The 14,899-nt window shown below is 44.0% G+C and overlaps 1 protein-coding gene across 1 annotated transcript in view; it reads left to right on the top strand.

Annotated features, from left to right (window-relative positions):
- Nucleotides 1–14,899, top strand: part of LOC126481004 (facilitated trehalose transporter Tret1-like) — a 128,748-nt gene that overhangs the window by 27,927 nt on the left and 85,922 nt on the right. Inside the window, exons 2-3 of the mRNA XM_050104458.1 lie at nt 11,668–12,053; nt 14,196–14,543. Coding sequence (XP_049960415.1) covers nt 11,668–12,053; nt 14,196–14,543 — 734 coding nt within the window. The remainder of the gene's footprint in view (nt 1–11,667; nt 12,054–14,195; nt 14,544–14,899) is intronic.

Here is a 14,899-nt window from a genome sequence, read left to right as displayed (position 1 = left end):
AGACCCACATCTTATTTATCTACCAGCCATAACTCCTGAATAAACATTTAATTCTTTCCGTACGAGCTCTGATTCTAGTTATTTTATTACGATGGTCATTTCTCCCTAAATAGATGGAAGCCAAAATACACTTTTAAATTCACTGGAGAAAGTTGGTGATTGAAATTCCGTGAAAAGATGTAACCCCAACGGAAAACGCCCTTGGTTTAATGAATGGCACCCCCAACTCGCTTATCATAACCGTGACACTCCCTCCCTTGTTTCTCGATAAGACTAAATAAGATTCTCATCTTTGAAGTTTTTCGATATCCTACGTCAATAATATCTTGTAAGAATCATATACCGCGCAGCAATACTCCATAAGAGATCGCACGAGCTTTCCGTATGCAGTCTCATTGGTGGATTTGTTGCATCTTCAATAAACACAGTCTTCGGTTCGCCGTCCCCACAACATTTTCTGTATGATGGTTCTAATTTAAGCTGGTCGTAATAGCAATCCTAGGTAATTGGTTCAATCGATAGCCTTTAAATTTGTGCCATTTATCGTATAATCGGAACGTGACAGATTCCTGTTTGTTTGGGAGACATCGCACTTTTTATTGATCAAAATCGACTGCCAGTTTTCGCACCATTCTGAATTCAATGATTCAAATGGCTCTGAGCACTATGGGACTCAACTGCTGTAGTCATCAGTCCCCTAGAACTTAGAACTACTTAAACCTAACACACCCATGCCCGAGGCAGGATTCGAACCTGCGACCGTAGCAGCAGCGCGGCTCCGGACTGGAGCGCCTAGAACCGCACGGCCACCGCGGACAGCCATTCTGAATTATTTTGCTATTGGTTTCAATCTTCTGTATTAGACGGTAATTGATAGCAATATCCCCAAACAATCTAGAAATGCTTCTCAGATTGTCTCCTTAATCGTTTATAAAGATTAGAAACAGCAGAGGGTCAGAAACAATTCGTGGGGAACGCCAAATTTCACTTGTGTTTCACTCATCTAAATCTATATCTATACTCTACAAACCACTACGAAGTGTATGGCAGAGATCATTTCCCACTGAACCTGTTAACAGGGCTTCTCGTTGCATTCATGTATGGTGCGCAGGAACATGACTTTCCGTTAGTTACTACGAACTATGACCTGTCTGACAGTAAATCAGGATCCAATTGCACAACAACGACGATAATCCATAGGCACGCAATTAGGCTAGAAATCGCTTGTCAGGAAAGCTGCCAACATCCTTCTGGGAATCTAGAAGTATAGATTTAATGTGAAATCCTCTATCGATAACATTCACTACTTCATGTGAACAAAGAGCCAGTTGTGTTCCATAAGAACGATGATTCTGAATCGGTGCAGACTATGTGTCAATAGATCGTGTTCTTCAAAGTAATTTTCGATATTCGAACATAGTATAAATACCAAAATACTGCTTCACACGACGTCAGTATCGGGCCTATAGGCCTGTAATTCAGTGGATTATTCTGTCTCCGTTCTCGTGCATTGGTGTGACATGTGTGAATTTCCAGTCCTTAGGTACGGGGCTTTCTATCGTCGAGCGAAAGGTTATATATGACTGCTAAATATGGAGCTATTATATCAGCATACACCGAAAAGAGCCTAACTGGTATAAATTCTGAACTGGAAGTGCCGTAAGTTGCTTCGCTACACCGAGTATATCTACTTCTAAGTTACTCATGCTGACAGCTTTTCTTGATTCGAACTCTCGAATATTTACTGTGTGTTCTTTGGTGAAAAAGTTTAGGGAAACCGTATTTAGTAATCTCTTTGGATTTTCTGCCTAATTTCGAGACAGAGTTTCGTTGGAGAAACTGTTAAAAGCATCTCTTATTGATGTCTGCACTACAATATTTAGCTTAACCGGAATCCGCATATGGACGTTTGACTGAACACGTTAGTGTCATCATGTTTTCTCTATATGTATATATTAAAAAGCAGAATCTTTACGAATACAAGAAAAATTATCATAATGTGAATTCTCATAATGTGGAACTGCAGGACTTGCTGTCAATCGATCGTTAAAATGAGTTTTCTAAGTACAACAGAAGGAACGCTTCGATGAAAGTCTGAGAAGTGGTTTGCAGGCTGCCTGTCAAACAGTTTTGGCTCTTCGCTAAGGTTAACGACAGAAATTGAGGCAAAATGACAAACTAACAAGATTTGTCTGTTAAAGTGGTTATTTCACACTGTTTTGCCTCGAGGCAGCAACGAGCAGCGGAAACAAAAATTTATGTCTTTGCTAGTCATCATTAAAGATGTTACGTGGCTACTGCTAATTCATCCAGTGCGAATTATATCTAATTTTTTGTAAACGGTGAATAAAAAGACAGCTAACACAGACCAGAAATAAGTAATGAGACCTGAAAGTTGGTGAAAACTGGAAAAATAGTTGAAAACAATATTTAGGTCCCGTAAGAACTGATATCGTCTATAGTACAGGCTCCCGTGACAACTAGTGCGCTTATGCAGTGTCATGAAGCGGAAGACCACCCAAATCTCGGAAATGTCTTATAAATGCTGAGAACTCTGCTTATAAAGTAGCGTAATCTTATCTCTGTCTTGGCATATGAGAGGGGAAATCACAACAAGCGAAACTATATTGATTCTTTCACGGAAGCTAATGTAATGATCCCATGTAGGTGAACTTTTGACTTTGTAAATTGTATCACTTGCACTCATAATAAAATGGTAAGATTATTCCGAATCATCACCAAGAAGCTTTGTTTCAACGGGTTCCACAAAATCACATGAAGGTAAAGAATATTAAGAATAAAAAGCAGGTATATTGTAGAGCAGGAAAATTGACTTTGTCCAACTGAAATAGGAAATACAAGATTTAACAAATGTTTATGGATGTGAGAAACGTATCATTTCCCTCTCTTACGTTCATAATAATAATGATAAAAATTTTAACAAATAAAAAGGAAGAGAAAGTTACTCGAAAGAAATATTTTTTTCTGTTGCGTTCTCAGTGTGGCGTTTTTCTTTGTGACTTAAAATGATTTTCTCAAACTTCTCATTCCATCAGGTGCTTAGCTACTGATTAATTCGTACTCTCCATCGTTGTCGTTCTTTCTTTCTGTGAGCGCAAACTAAGTTGACACTCGAAGAGGTGACTGATGGCAGCGACCGTAAAGGCATTTTCCATTTCCAGTCCCTCCCGTTAGCAACTGCGCCGAGTGTCAGCTTAGAGTTAGGGTACAGATATACTGGTTAATACTTCAGAGGTTTTGTAAAACACCTGTAACCTTAGCAGTTAGTGTAATTGAGAGATCGTTCATAATTGGCGTTCAGCTAAGTTTAAACAGCAATATTATTGTCATTTAAGGCTTTGAGACGATTCTGGGTTTGTTGGGGCTGGATTTTTATGTTTGAGGTGTTCCTGCGGTGTCGTGCGGGGGTGAAAGACACCCTTTTGACGAGATTTAGCCATCGCAAGCAGTCGCTCAGAGTCTACAGCGTCGGGCCAAGGAGCTCCTACCCGGAGAAGTTCCGTGGTTTTTGACAACACGGACCAAAGAGTGTAGAACGAAGGAAAGAGAAGAGTCGGATGATAGAAATTTTTCAGACGAGGTGTTCTTGTGAAACGGCTAAATTGTAATCTGAGTTCTAACCTGAGTTTGAGTTGTAGTCTTGCCAATAAATCAGATTGTGTCCAGAGTACACGTCCTGTTACTCTTCATAGGAAAATAGCTTTACGTGAAGAACATCTGGAAGAAGTGGAGGTTCCGTCTGGTATAAGACAAAAACATACTCCAAATAGCGGAAACATTCACATCAGAATGCGCAGACAGTAACATGTCTCAAGAATCACACGTAAATAATTGTGCACTGAAAGTCTATGTCTGCTTCCTATGTGAGATTTAAGGCTCCAATATTGAAATGACAAATAGTCAATAAATTCCTATACATCAGGCCCCTTGAGTTTGGCGAGAAAGAACGTCATGTGTCCAACAAGCCACGGAAACGCATTGTGTTTAGCGTCAGGGAAATATTTCCAATGTGGTCGCAAAACTGGGTCGACCTTTAACTTATTTATAGATGTTCTCGTGATAGAGAGCTTTTTTCTTACCGACTTCTAAATACTAATCGTTTTCTTGCATAAATACACGTGTTTTCACTACACACTTCGCATAAGGCTGAGGAGATCAATTTGATTTTGTATTTCTTAAGTAAAGTTAGGTAGGTTTCGGTGATGACATCTAGTCATATAGCTCTCATATTTGTGGGTAAAATCTTTGCCTGGACATTTCTCTAATGTTGTGCCCAATTTGTGTGAAGATATTTAATTGCCATAGGATGCTTAGGTGCGCATTGGATTAATTGTTGGTAGACTGATGTTGAGACCTGTTGTAGCATGTTCTCTCATAAGTAGATTGTTTCTATGTAGTGTATAGAGACATATCTGCGAGTTTTGCGTTCTGGATCGACATAAATCTGTTGCCTTAAACATGACGGTCAAACATTTGAAAGATATTTTCAGTAATGCTTTCTGCACCTTCCCTGAGTATCTTTAGTGTTGTAACCCTTCGTAACGACAATTTATTTCGCTCATCGTGAGCAATAGAAATTTGTTCTAGGATATCCCTCGAAGAAGAACACCAAACGTGTCGGACTGAAAGACGAAGAGCTAGAGAGACACAATTTTTGTGTAGACAAAGTAACAGGAACAGTACGCATGGTGATAATGATAATCTTATTGCTGTTTTGAAAAATAAATTAAAATGTGCAATGAACATAATTTCAAATTATTGTGAGAGTTATAACTACGGTTTGATGAATTCGCAGTGCAGATTTTGTAATGTAAATCATTTCGAATCTGAGGTTACTTCACGCGATACAACGGCATTCACATTGTGCTGTCATAAGGGAAAAATTAATTTACTGTCGTTAACACAAGATTTATTTTCCAGCACACTATATCAAGGACTCACTTCAAATGATCGAACAATTTATGACAAACCAAAGAATTATTTGAAGAATACTCGTAGCTACAATGCAGCATTTGCTATTTACAGTTTTATATGGAGCATATCACTTTAAGATACATAACATTTCTTATCACAGATCAGGCCCTCTGACGCAATATGTCGAATTTCAACCACAAGCGATACTAGTTATAATTAATAGGCGTACCAAATTTGATTGAAATCGTTCCAGGGATTCAGGATGAGCTTTGCCCACACACGCTCATCTCTAACATATTTCACACATATTTAAAGGGTATTTGTACACATATTTCACCTCCATGTCTAGATAATTTCGTCCTGCAGTTTCATTTTCACGCAGCTCAATGTTTATGACGTCGTATCTTCTAAACTACGTGCTGTACAATAATATAAATGTGCAGGTACACGGAATGTATTGTGAATAAAGTTAGTAGTAAGGACGTAAAAAGTGAAAACGTAACACATAATGCGGCAGTCTCTCACGGATCTCAGGGTTTGTGACGTAATATGTCCTGAAATGTGTGTCGTATAAGGATATATATTTCAAGGTACAATCAGCGGCATATTTGGAATCTCCTGAATTATTGGTCGTACACTGACAGATGTTTGTAGGTACATTGAACGGCATATGTGGTTACTGTATACGAAAAGTGTTGTGAATAGAATTAGTAGCAAAGAAGTAGAAACGTGTTGCATGGTGCGGTAAGTTTTCACGTATCTCAGGGTTTGTGACGTCATATCTCTTGCACTAAGAGTCATACAAGGATGTAATTTTTCTGACACATTCAGTGGTATACGTGTATATTGTCTGCAACATGTTTCATGAATGCAGTTAACAGTAAATCAGTAATAAATTAAAACGTCATGCTGCATGTCGCAATTTTTATGTGTGAACAGCGAAAACGTAGTAAGCGATAAACTTTTCTCCTTTCATCATTTTGTGGGCGTCGTCAGCCAGAAAAAATTTCGTTAAGGCTTGAAATTACACTACTGGCCATTAAAATTGCTACACCAAGAAGAAATGCAGATGACAAACGGGTAATCCTTGGACAAATATATTACACTAGAACTGACATGTGATTACATTTTCACGCAATTTAGGTGCATAGATCCTGAGAAATCAGTACCCAGAACAACCACCTCTGGCCGTAATAACGGCCTTGATACGCCAGGGCATTGAGTCAAACAGAGCTTGGATGGCGTGTACAGGTACAGCTGCCCATGCAACTTCAACACGATACCACAGTTCATCAAGAATAGTGACTGGCGTATTGTGACGAGCCAGTTGCTCGGCCACCATTGACCAGACGTTTTCAATTGGTGAGAGATCTGGAGAATGTGCTGGCCAGGGCAGCAGTCGAACATTTTCTGTATCCAGAAAGGCCCGTACAGGGCCTGCAACATGCGGTCGTGCATTATCCTGCCGAAATGTAGGGTTTCGCAGGTATCGAATGAAGGGTAGAACCACGGGTCGTAACACACCTGAAATGTAACGTCCGCTGTTCGAAGTGCCGTCAATGAGAACAAGAGGTGCCCGAGACGTGTAACCAATGGCACCCCTTACCATCACGCCGGGTGATACGCCAGTATGGCGATGACGAATACACACTTCCAATGTGCGCTCACCGCGATGTCGTCAAACACAGATGCGACCATCATGATGCTGTAAACAGAACCTGGATTCATCCGAAAAAATGACGTTTTGCCATTCGTGCACCCAGGTTCGTCGTTGAGTAGCCTACACCATCGCAGGCGCTCCTGCCTGTGATGCAGCGTCAAGGGTAACCGCAGCCATGGTCTCCGAGCTGATAGTCCATGCTACTGCAAACGTCGCCGAACTGTTCGTGCAGATGGTTGTTGTCTTGCAAACTGTTGACTCAGGCATCGAGACGTGGCTGCACGATCCGTTACAGCCATGAGGATAAGATGCCTGTCATCTCGACTGCTAGTGATACGAGGCCGTTGGGATCCAGCACGGCGTTCCGTATTACCCTCCTGAACCCACCGACTCCATATTCTGCTAACAGTCATTGGATCCCGACCAACGCGAGCAGCAATGTCGCGATACGACAAACCGCAATCGCGATAGGCTACAATCTGACCTTTATCAAAGTCGGAAACGTGATGGTACGCATTTCTCCTCCTTAGACGAGGCATCACGACAACGTTTCGCCAGGAAACGCCGGTCAGCTGCTGTTTGTGTATGAGAAATCGGTTGGAAACTTTCCTCATGTCAGCACGTTGTAGGTGTCACCACCGGCGCCAACCTTGTGTGAATGCTTTGAAAAGGTAATTATTTGCCTATCACAGCATCTTCTTCCTGTCGGTCAAATTTCGCGTCTGTAGCACGTCATCTTCGTCGTGTAGCAATTTTAATGGCCAGTAATGTCTGTATTAAATTTGTCACAAGTCTCTAAGTGCTCTCGTTCTCAAACACTGGGTGATTAAAGTATGGATATTCTCGCGTCGTGAACTACGCTGCTTTTTCACCGCTATCCCCACCTGTTTGTTAGGTGGTTGGTTCTTAGTGGGTGGTTCTTACCCCCCCCCCCCCCCCCCCATACCGATTGTTTTCAGACAGTAAATGATATGGGTACCATGTTTAGTTGAAATCGGTCCAACGGCTTAGGAGGACATGTGGAACGTAGATACATATATGGGTACATCCATTTTTATATTTTGTGTGAATTTCGTGCAGAAAATCAAACTACAATAATAACCCATGCTATGATTCTCAGCGCGAGAGTAGAAACAAGACGAAGGTACACCAAGTCGTGTACACCTAGGCGGACCCCCAGTGTCGTCAGGCGGTCGATGACGTCTGTCGGTGCCCGACGATCAGTGGCTGCTACACAAGGTGTGTGAGAAAAGTAACGAGAACGATTTTTTTATCTACCAAAGGTTACATTTTTTCACACAACAATATTGCCTCCTTCAAAGTAGATCCTTTCGGCAGCTATACACCGGCGGAACATTTCCAGTCTTGGCAGCAGCGCTGAAAGGTTGCAACTGGTAGGGCCTTCAACATGTTGGTCACATTCTTTTTAATGTTCTCCAGAGAAGCCCTTTAAAGACATTTTTCAATTTCGGGAAAAGAAAAAGGCATAAGGACTCATATCAGGTGAATAGGGGGACAGGAATGCCTTTTGAGGTTAAAAACTCCGTGATGAAAGTGGCCGTTTGAGATGGGGAGTTGTTATGATGCAGCATCCGCTTGTCTGCAATGTCCAGTCTCACACCATTCACCCTTTTCCTGAGCCTTTCAGGGACATCTTTGTAAAACACTTGGTTGACAGAGTTTGTCCTGGAGGAACAATCTAACAAGAGCACACACACGTTCGACGTTTTCGTGGTTTTTGAAGATGAAGGTCTCCCTGAGCAGAGTTCATTTTCAACGTTTTCTAGGCCTTCGAAAAATCATTTATGGCAGCATAAAGCTAGCGCTGTTGATAAGGAAGCCCAGTTTCAACTTTTCAAAGGCCACACTCGCGGATTCCCCAAGTTTAACACAAAAATTAATGGCATAACGTTGCTCTAAATCCCGCTGTTCCATTTTCGTAACACGCAACGAAAACACAACTTCACTGACGACGCTCTTAAAAGTCATGTGATGGCTGTATGGAGCTGAAACTTGGACCGAGCACCTGGAAGGGATGAGCACGCCTGTCTACACAACCAGGGAACACAACATTCCCAGATTGCGCACGGTGTTGTCAGTCTGTACACGTCGCCACATTGTTGTGATGCACATGTTGCAACGTTGTAGCCGCAGTGGTGCTGATGTGTAGCGGGCGCAAAATACCGTGGCCGGTAGATGCGCGGTCGGCTGGGGAAGCACGGGGACAGTGGCAGCGGTGGGTGGTCGCTCAGAGTGCCGCAGGGGAAATGCCATTCTAAACTGAAGTCTACACTAACATTTTTGGTATATATCAAGCGGGCTTTTCCACACCCACGCTTGCAAGGCGACCATTCAAAAAGATTTGTTACCTCTCCTTTGGTTGTTCCGCCGAAATGCAACGATTTATTTTAGCCTGGTTTGTCAACAATCTGCAACTTTTAGAGAAGAGTCAAGAGTGAGGAATTTTCAGGAAAACCTACACATTTATTTTGTTGGCATGTTAAAATTTGCTTCTTTTTTCAAAATTCAGTGGAGTTTACACAGTCTCAACTCACTAACATGTTGAGCAGATGCAGTTGCGAGAGAATTCTAAAATAGTGGTTTATTAAGTTTATTAAGTGATGAACTGGAGAAACGTAAGGTCACCATCTTATGAAAAAGCACATCCTCAGTACAAAATAAACGTGTAATGACTGCGCTTACGTTGCTCCAAAACCCTTAGCAGTTCCTCATTTCGCCAGCTATCGATTGCCTTTAAAAATTTTATTATTTCGTTGAAGAATAACACGGCAGATAATTAATTTTTGCTTAATAATATACAGCGAAATACTCTCGTCTTTGTGTGCTATCGTTTGCCAAAATCTCATTTACATTTTTGAAACCGTTTATGAAATATGACGAATGTTGTGTATTTTCACACTAGCTTTATCGCTGGCACAGTGCGATCTCAAATGAGTGCGCTGCATTAGATCAATTTTTTCGAGATAGATACAGACATCCAACCAAGTCCAAAGAAATATTTAGTATGTTAGCTAAATTTCATACGCTGCAACATATTGAGTAATATACACCCACAAAATCTGAGCGACCCCTATTTTTAATTGCAAACTTTTTGAATTTCCGGAAGTGTCTTACTTCTATGTAAATATCCCAATAACTATGACCATTAGCGAAGTGATGGGCACATCATAATGAATCTGAGATATAAAGTTACAAGTAAAGTAAAAATGAATCTTTTTACTGAATAGTTTCTATAAAATCATTTGAGGAAGATTGCCGGCCCTGTGCGTCGATTCTGTCATCGCCGACCACCCGAAAGGTGGCAAATGCTTGTCGGCCTCCCCTTCTGAACAAATGAATCGACTCGTCCAGCACTTTGGACAGAAACTGGTCACTGTGCATTGGCCACCATATCATGTGCGGCCTATACACGTTGGGATGTTGTTGCTGCAATGGTGCTGATGTACACATTGCCACATTGTTGCCGCAGCGGTGCTGATGTACATGTTGCCACATTGTTGCCAGAGTGGTGTGATGCACACATTGCCACATTGTTCGCTGAGCAGTGCTGATGTACATGGTACCACAATGTTGCCACAGCGGTGCTGATGTACATGCTGCCACGATGTTGCTGCAGTGGTGCTGATGTACATGTTGCCATAGTGGTGCTGATTTAGGCTACATGTTGCCACAATGTTACCACAGCAGTGCTGATGTACATATTGCCACGAAGTTGCTGCAGTGGTGCTGATGTACATGTTGCCACAGCAGTGCTGATGTACATGTTACCATGATGTTGCCACAGCGGTGCTGATGTACATGTTGCCACAGCGGTGCTGATGTAGGCTACATGTTGCCACAATGTTACCACAGCAGTGCTGATGTACATATTGCCACGATGTTGCTGCAGTGGTGCTGATGTACATGTTGCCACAGTGGTGCTGAGGTACATGGTACCACGATGTTGCCACAGAGGTGCTGATGTACATGTTTCCATGATGTTGCTGCAGCGGTGCTGACATACATGTTTCCACAATGTTGCTGCAGCGGTTCTGATGTACATGTTTCCACGATGTTGCTGCAGTGATGCTGATGTGTATGTTGCCACAGTGGTGCTGATGTAGGCTACATGTTGCCACAATGTTACCACAGCAGTACTGATGTACATATTGCCACGATGTTGCTGCAGTGGTGCTGATGCACATGTTGCCACAGCGGTGCTGATGTACATGTTGCCACAGCGGTGCTGATGTAGGCTACATGTTGCCACAATGTTACCACAGCAGTGCTGATGTACATATTGCCACGATGTTGCTGCAGTGGTGCTGATGTACATGTTGCCACAGTGGTGCTGATGTACATGGTACCACGATGTTGCCACAGAGGTGCTGATGTACATGTTTCCATGATGTTGCTGCAGCGGTGCTGACATACATGTTTCCACAATGTTGCTGTAGCGGTGCTGATGTACATGTTTCCACGATGTTGCTGCAGTGATGCTGATGTGTATGTTGCCACAGTGGTGCTGATGTAGGCTACATGTTGCCACAATGTTACCACAGCAGTACTGATGTACATATTGCCACGATGTTGCTGCAGTGGTGCTGATGCACATGTTGCCACAGCGGTGCTGATGTACATGTTGCCACAGCGGTGCTGATGTAGGCTACATGTTGCCACAATGTTACCACAGCAGTGCTGATGTACATATTGCCACGATGTTGCTGCAGTGGTGCTGATGTACATGTTGCCACAGTGGTGCTGATGTACATGGTACCACGATGTTGCCACAGAGGTGCTGATGTACATGTTTCCATGATGTTGCTGCAGCGGTGCTGACATACATGTTTCCACAATGTTGCTGCAGCGGTTCTGATGTACATGTTTCCACGATGTTGCTGCAGTGATGCTGATGTGTATGTTGCCACAGTGGTGCTGATGTAGGCTACATGTTGCCACAATGTTACCACAGCAGTACTGATGTACATATTGCCACGATGTTGCTGCAGTGGTGCTGATGCACATGTTGCCACAGCGGTGCTGATGTACATGTTTCTACGATGTTGCTGCAGCGGTGCTGATGTACATGTCGTGCGGCGTGTTCATCGGCTGGACGTCGCCAGTGCTGCCATACCTGCAAGGCGCGTCGTCGCACATCCCGATGTCGCCGGCGGACGCGTCGTGGCTGGTGTCGACCATGTCGCTGGCCATGGCGGTGGCCGTGGTGCCATCCGTGGTGGCCGTAGAGCGCCTCGGCCGCAAGACGGCCCTGCTGCTGTGCGCGCCGCCGCTGCTCGCTTCCTGGCTGATGGTCGCGCTCGCGCAGGACGCCGCGCTCCTGTTCGTGGCCCGCGCCCTCGGCAGTGTCAGCGTCGGCGTCGCCTTCATGACGACGCCCATGTACCTCGGGGAGATCGCCGAGGACCGCCTGCGCGGCGCCGTCACCACGCTCTACCAGGTCAGTCGCCGTCTGCTACAGCCCATCTTGCAACACCTGTTAATTTAGTACGTGAGGTGTTGCCTCCCTCATGCACTATCACCCAGAAAGTCTGCATGTCTCTTCTTTTCCCTCCGATTTACGCAACTATTCCCACTAAGAATATCTGGACAACCAAACACATTAGCATGTGGTAACACTACCAGGTCAACACCATACTTTCTCTGTAAATGTCATGAAACAACTTTTGTTGTTGTTGTTGTTGTTTTCTTCCTCTTTAGTCTAAAGACTGGTTTGATGCAGTTCTCCACGCTACTCTACCCTGTGCAATCCTCTTCATCTTCGAATAACTACTGCAAATGGCTCTGAGCACTATGGGACTTAACAGCTGAGGTCATCAGTCCCCTAGAACTTAGAACTACTTAAACCTAACTAGCCTAACGACATCACACACATCCATGCCCGAGGCAGGATTCGAACCTGCGACCGTAGCGGTCGTGCGGTTCCAGACTGAAGCGCCTAGAACCACTCGGCCACACCGGCCGGCCAACTACTGCAACTTACATCCTTCTGAATCTGCTTAATGTATTCATCTCTTTGTTTCCCTCTACGATTTTTACCCCTCGCTCCCCCCTCACCACCCCACACACGCACCTCTCTCGAATACTAAATTGGTGACCCATTGATGTCCTATCAACCGATCCCTTCTTCTAGTCAGATTGCGCAACAAATTTCTTTTCTTCACAGTTCTATTCAGTACCTCCTCGTTACTCATCTGATCTACCCATCCCACCATCAGAATTCTTCTGGAGCACGACATTTCACAAGCTTCTGTTCTTTTCGTGTCTAAACCGTTTATCGTCCATGTTTCACTTCCACAGATGGCTTCACTCCATACAAACACTTTCAGAAACGACTTCCAAACACTTACATCTATGTTCAATGTTTAACAAATTTCCCTTCTTCAGGAAAGCTTTTCTTACCATTGCTAGTCTACATTTTATATCCTCCGTACTTTTGCCGTGATCCGTTATTTTACTCCCCAAATAGCAAAACTCATCTACCACTTTAAGTGCGTCGTTTCGTAATCTAATTCCCGCAGCATCACCTGATTTAATTCGACTACATTCCATCATCTTCGCCTTGCTTTTGTTGTTGATGATCATCTTATATCCACCTTCCAAGACACTGGCCATTCTGTTAAAGTGTTCTTACGAGTCATTTGCTGTTTCTGGCAGAATTACAGTATCATCCGCAAACCTCAGTTTTTATATCTTCTCTCTGAACTGTAATCCCTTCTCCACATTTCTCTTTGATTTTCTTTACTGCTTGCTAAATTTGCCGATCGAATAACATCGGGGATATGTTATAACCCTGTCTCACTCCATTCTCAATCTCTGTTTCCTTTTCAAGCCCCTCGACTCTGGTTTCTGTACAAGTTCCAAACAGCCTTTTGTTTTCTGTATTTTACCGTTACTACCTCCAAAGTCTCAAAGAGACTATTCCAGTCAACACTGTCAAAAGCTTTCTCTAAGTCTACAAATGCTATAAACGTAGATTTGCCTTTCCTTAACCTATGTTCTAAGATAATTCATAGGGTCACTCTTGCCTCGCGTTGGCCCACATTTCCCCGGAATCCAAACTGATCTTCCACCGAGGCCAGCTTATAAAAGTTCTATGAAGTTCCGCAGTGGAGTTTCGTTTTCACCTTGCAACACAAAATCCAACTAACAGACAACGAGCATTGGGAATTGTTTTTCTTTTGAATAGTATTAACGTGTGCTGTCAAACATCAGCGGAAAATTCAGTTAAAACTAGATGTCATTTGTTATCATTTGCCCTTTTTAAAATGACAGTGTTCAGGGAAAATTCTTTTTCATTGCTAATTTTTTTGGACGGCAATGTTGAAGACGATGATGCAGGTGGAGAGGTGGTGAGGGGGGGGGGGGGCTAACATCTAATTGCATTTAGGGGTAGTGGTCTCAGAAAGGTTGGAAACCACTGGTCTAGGACCAGTTCCCTCTTTTGTACCAGACCCTTTGCCTCGGACTGACTGTGTGGACTATTTACGTGGTCCGGTGACCAGTGGCACGGTCCACGGACTTGGGTAACCACCAAATTTTGGGAGCTGGACCTTTCAACTCACGTGGCGGACGCCGGCAGGTGCTGCTGAACGTGGGCACGCTGTACTGCTACGCGGTGGGCGCGTACGTGTCGTTCTCGACGCTGGCGTGGGCGTGCCTGGCGCCGCCGCTCGCGTTCGCCGCCTCGTTCCTCTGGATGCCCGAGTCGCCCTACTTCCTGGCCATGCGCGGCTGCGACGCCGACGCCGAGCGCTCGCTGATGCGCCTGCGCGGGGCCGACGACCCCAAGGCCGTCGAGCAGGAGATGAAGCGCGTGCTGCAGACGGTGGAGGAGCACAAGTCCTCCTCCGTGGCTCCCACCCTCATCTTCACGGACCCCACACACCGCAGAGCGCTCATCTACTCCATCTGCTTCATCCTGCTGCAGGTAAGCGAGCCACACTATTGTGCAAACTCTTCAACCATTTCCATATGTGCCAATATTGTAGAGATGGTGTCACATTTCCTACTAACGAAAGAAAGTAGTTTCATGTTCGATGGATCATTTTGCACAATAAATCGTAATGATGTGGAACGAGTCATTTTGCCGCGCGGGATTAGCCGCGCGGTCTGTAGCGCTGCCGTCATGGACTGAGCGGCTGGTCCCGGCGGAGGTTCGATTCCTCCGTCGGGCATGGGTGTGTGTGTTTGTCCTTAGGATAATTTAGGTTAAGTAGTGTGTAAGCTTAGGGACTGATGACCTTAGCAGTTAAGTCCCATAAGATTTCACACACATTTGAACAT

The sequence above is a fragment of the Schistocerca serialis genome, chromosome 5 (assembly GCF_023864345.2).
Source record: "Schistocerca serialis cubense isolate TAMUIC-IGC-003099 chromosome 5, iqSchSeri2.2, whole genome shotgun sequence".
NCBI lineage: Eukaryota > Metazoa > Arthropoda > Insecta > Orthoptera > Acrididae > Schistocerca > Schistocerca serialis.
The sequence above is the reverse complement of the archived record's forward strand: the minus strand, read 5'-3'. Positions and strand labels throughout refer to the sequence as shown.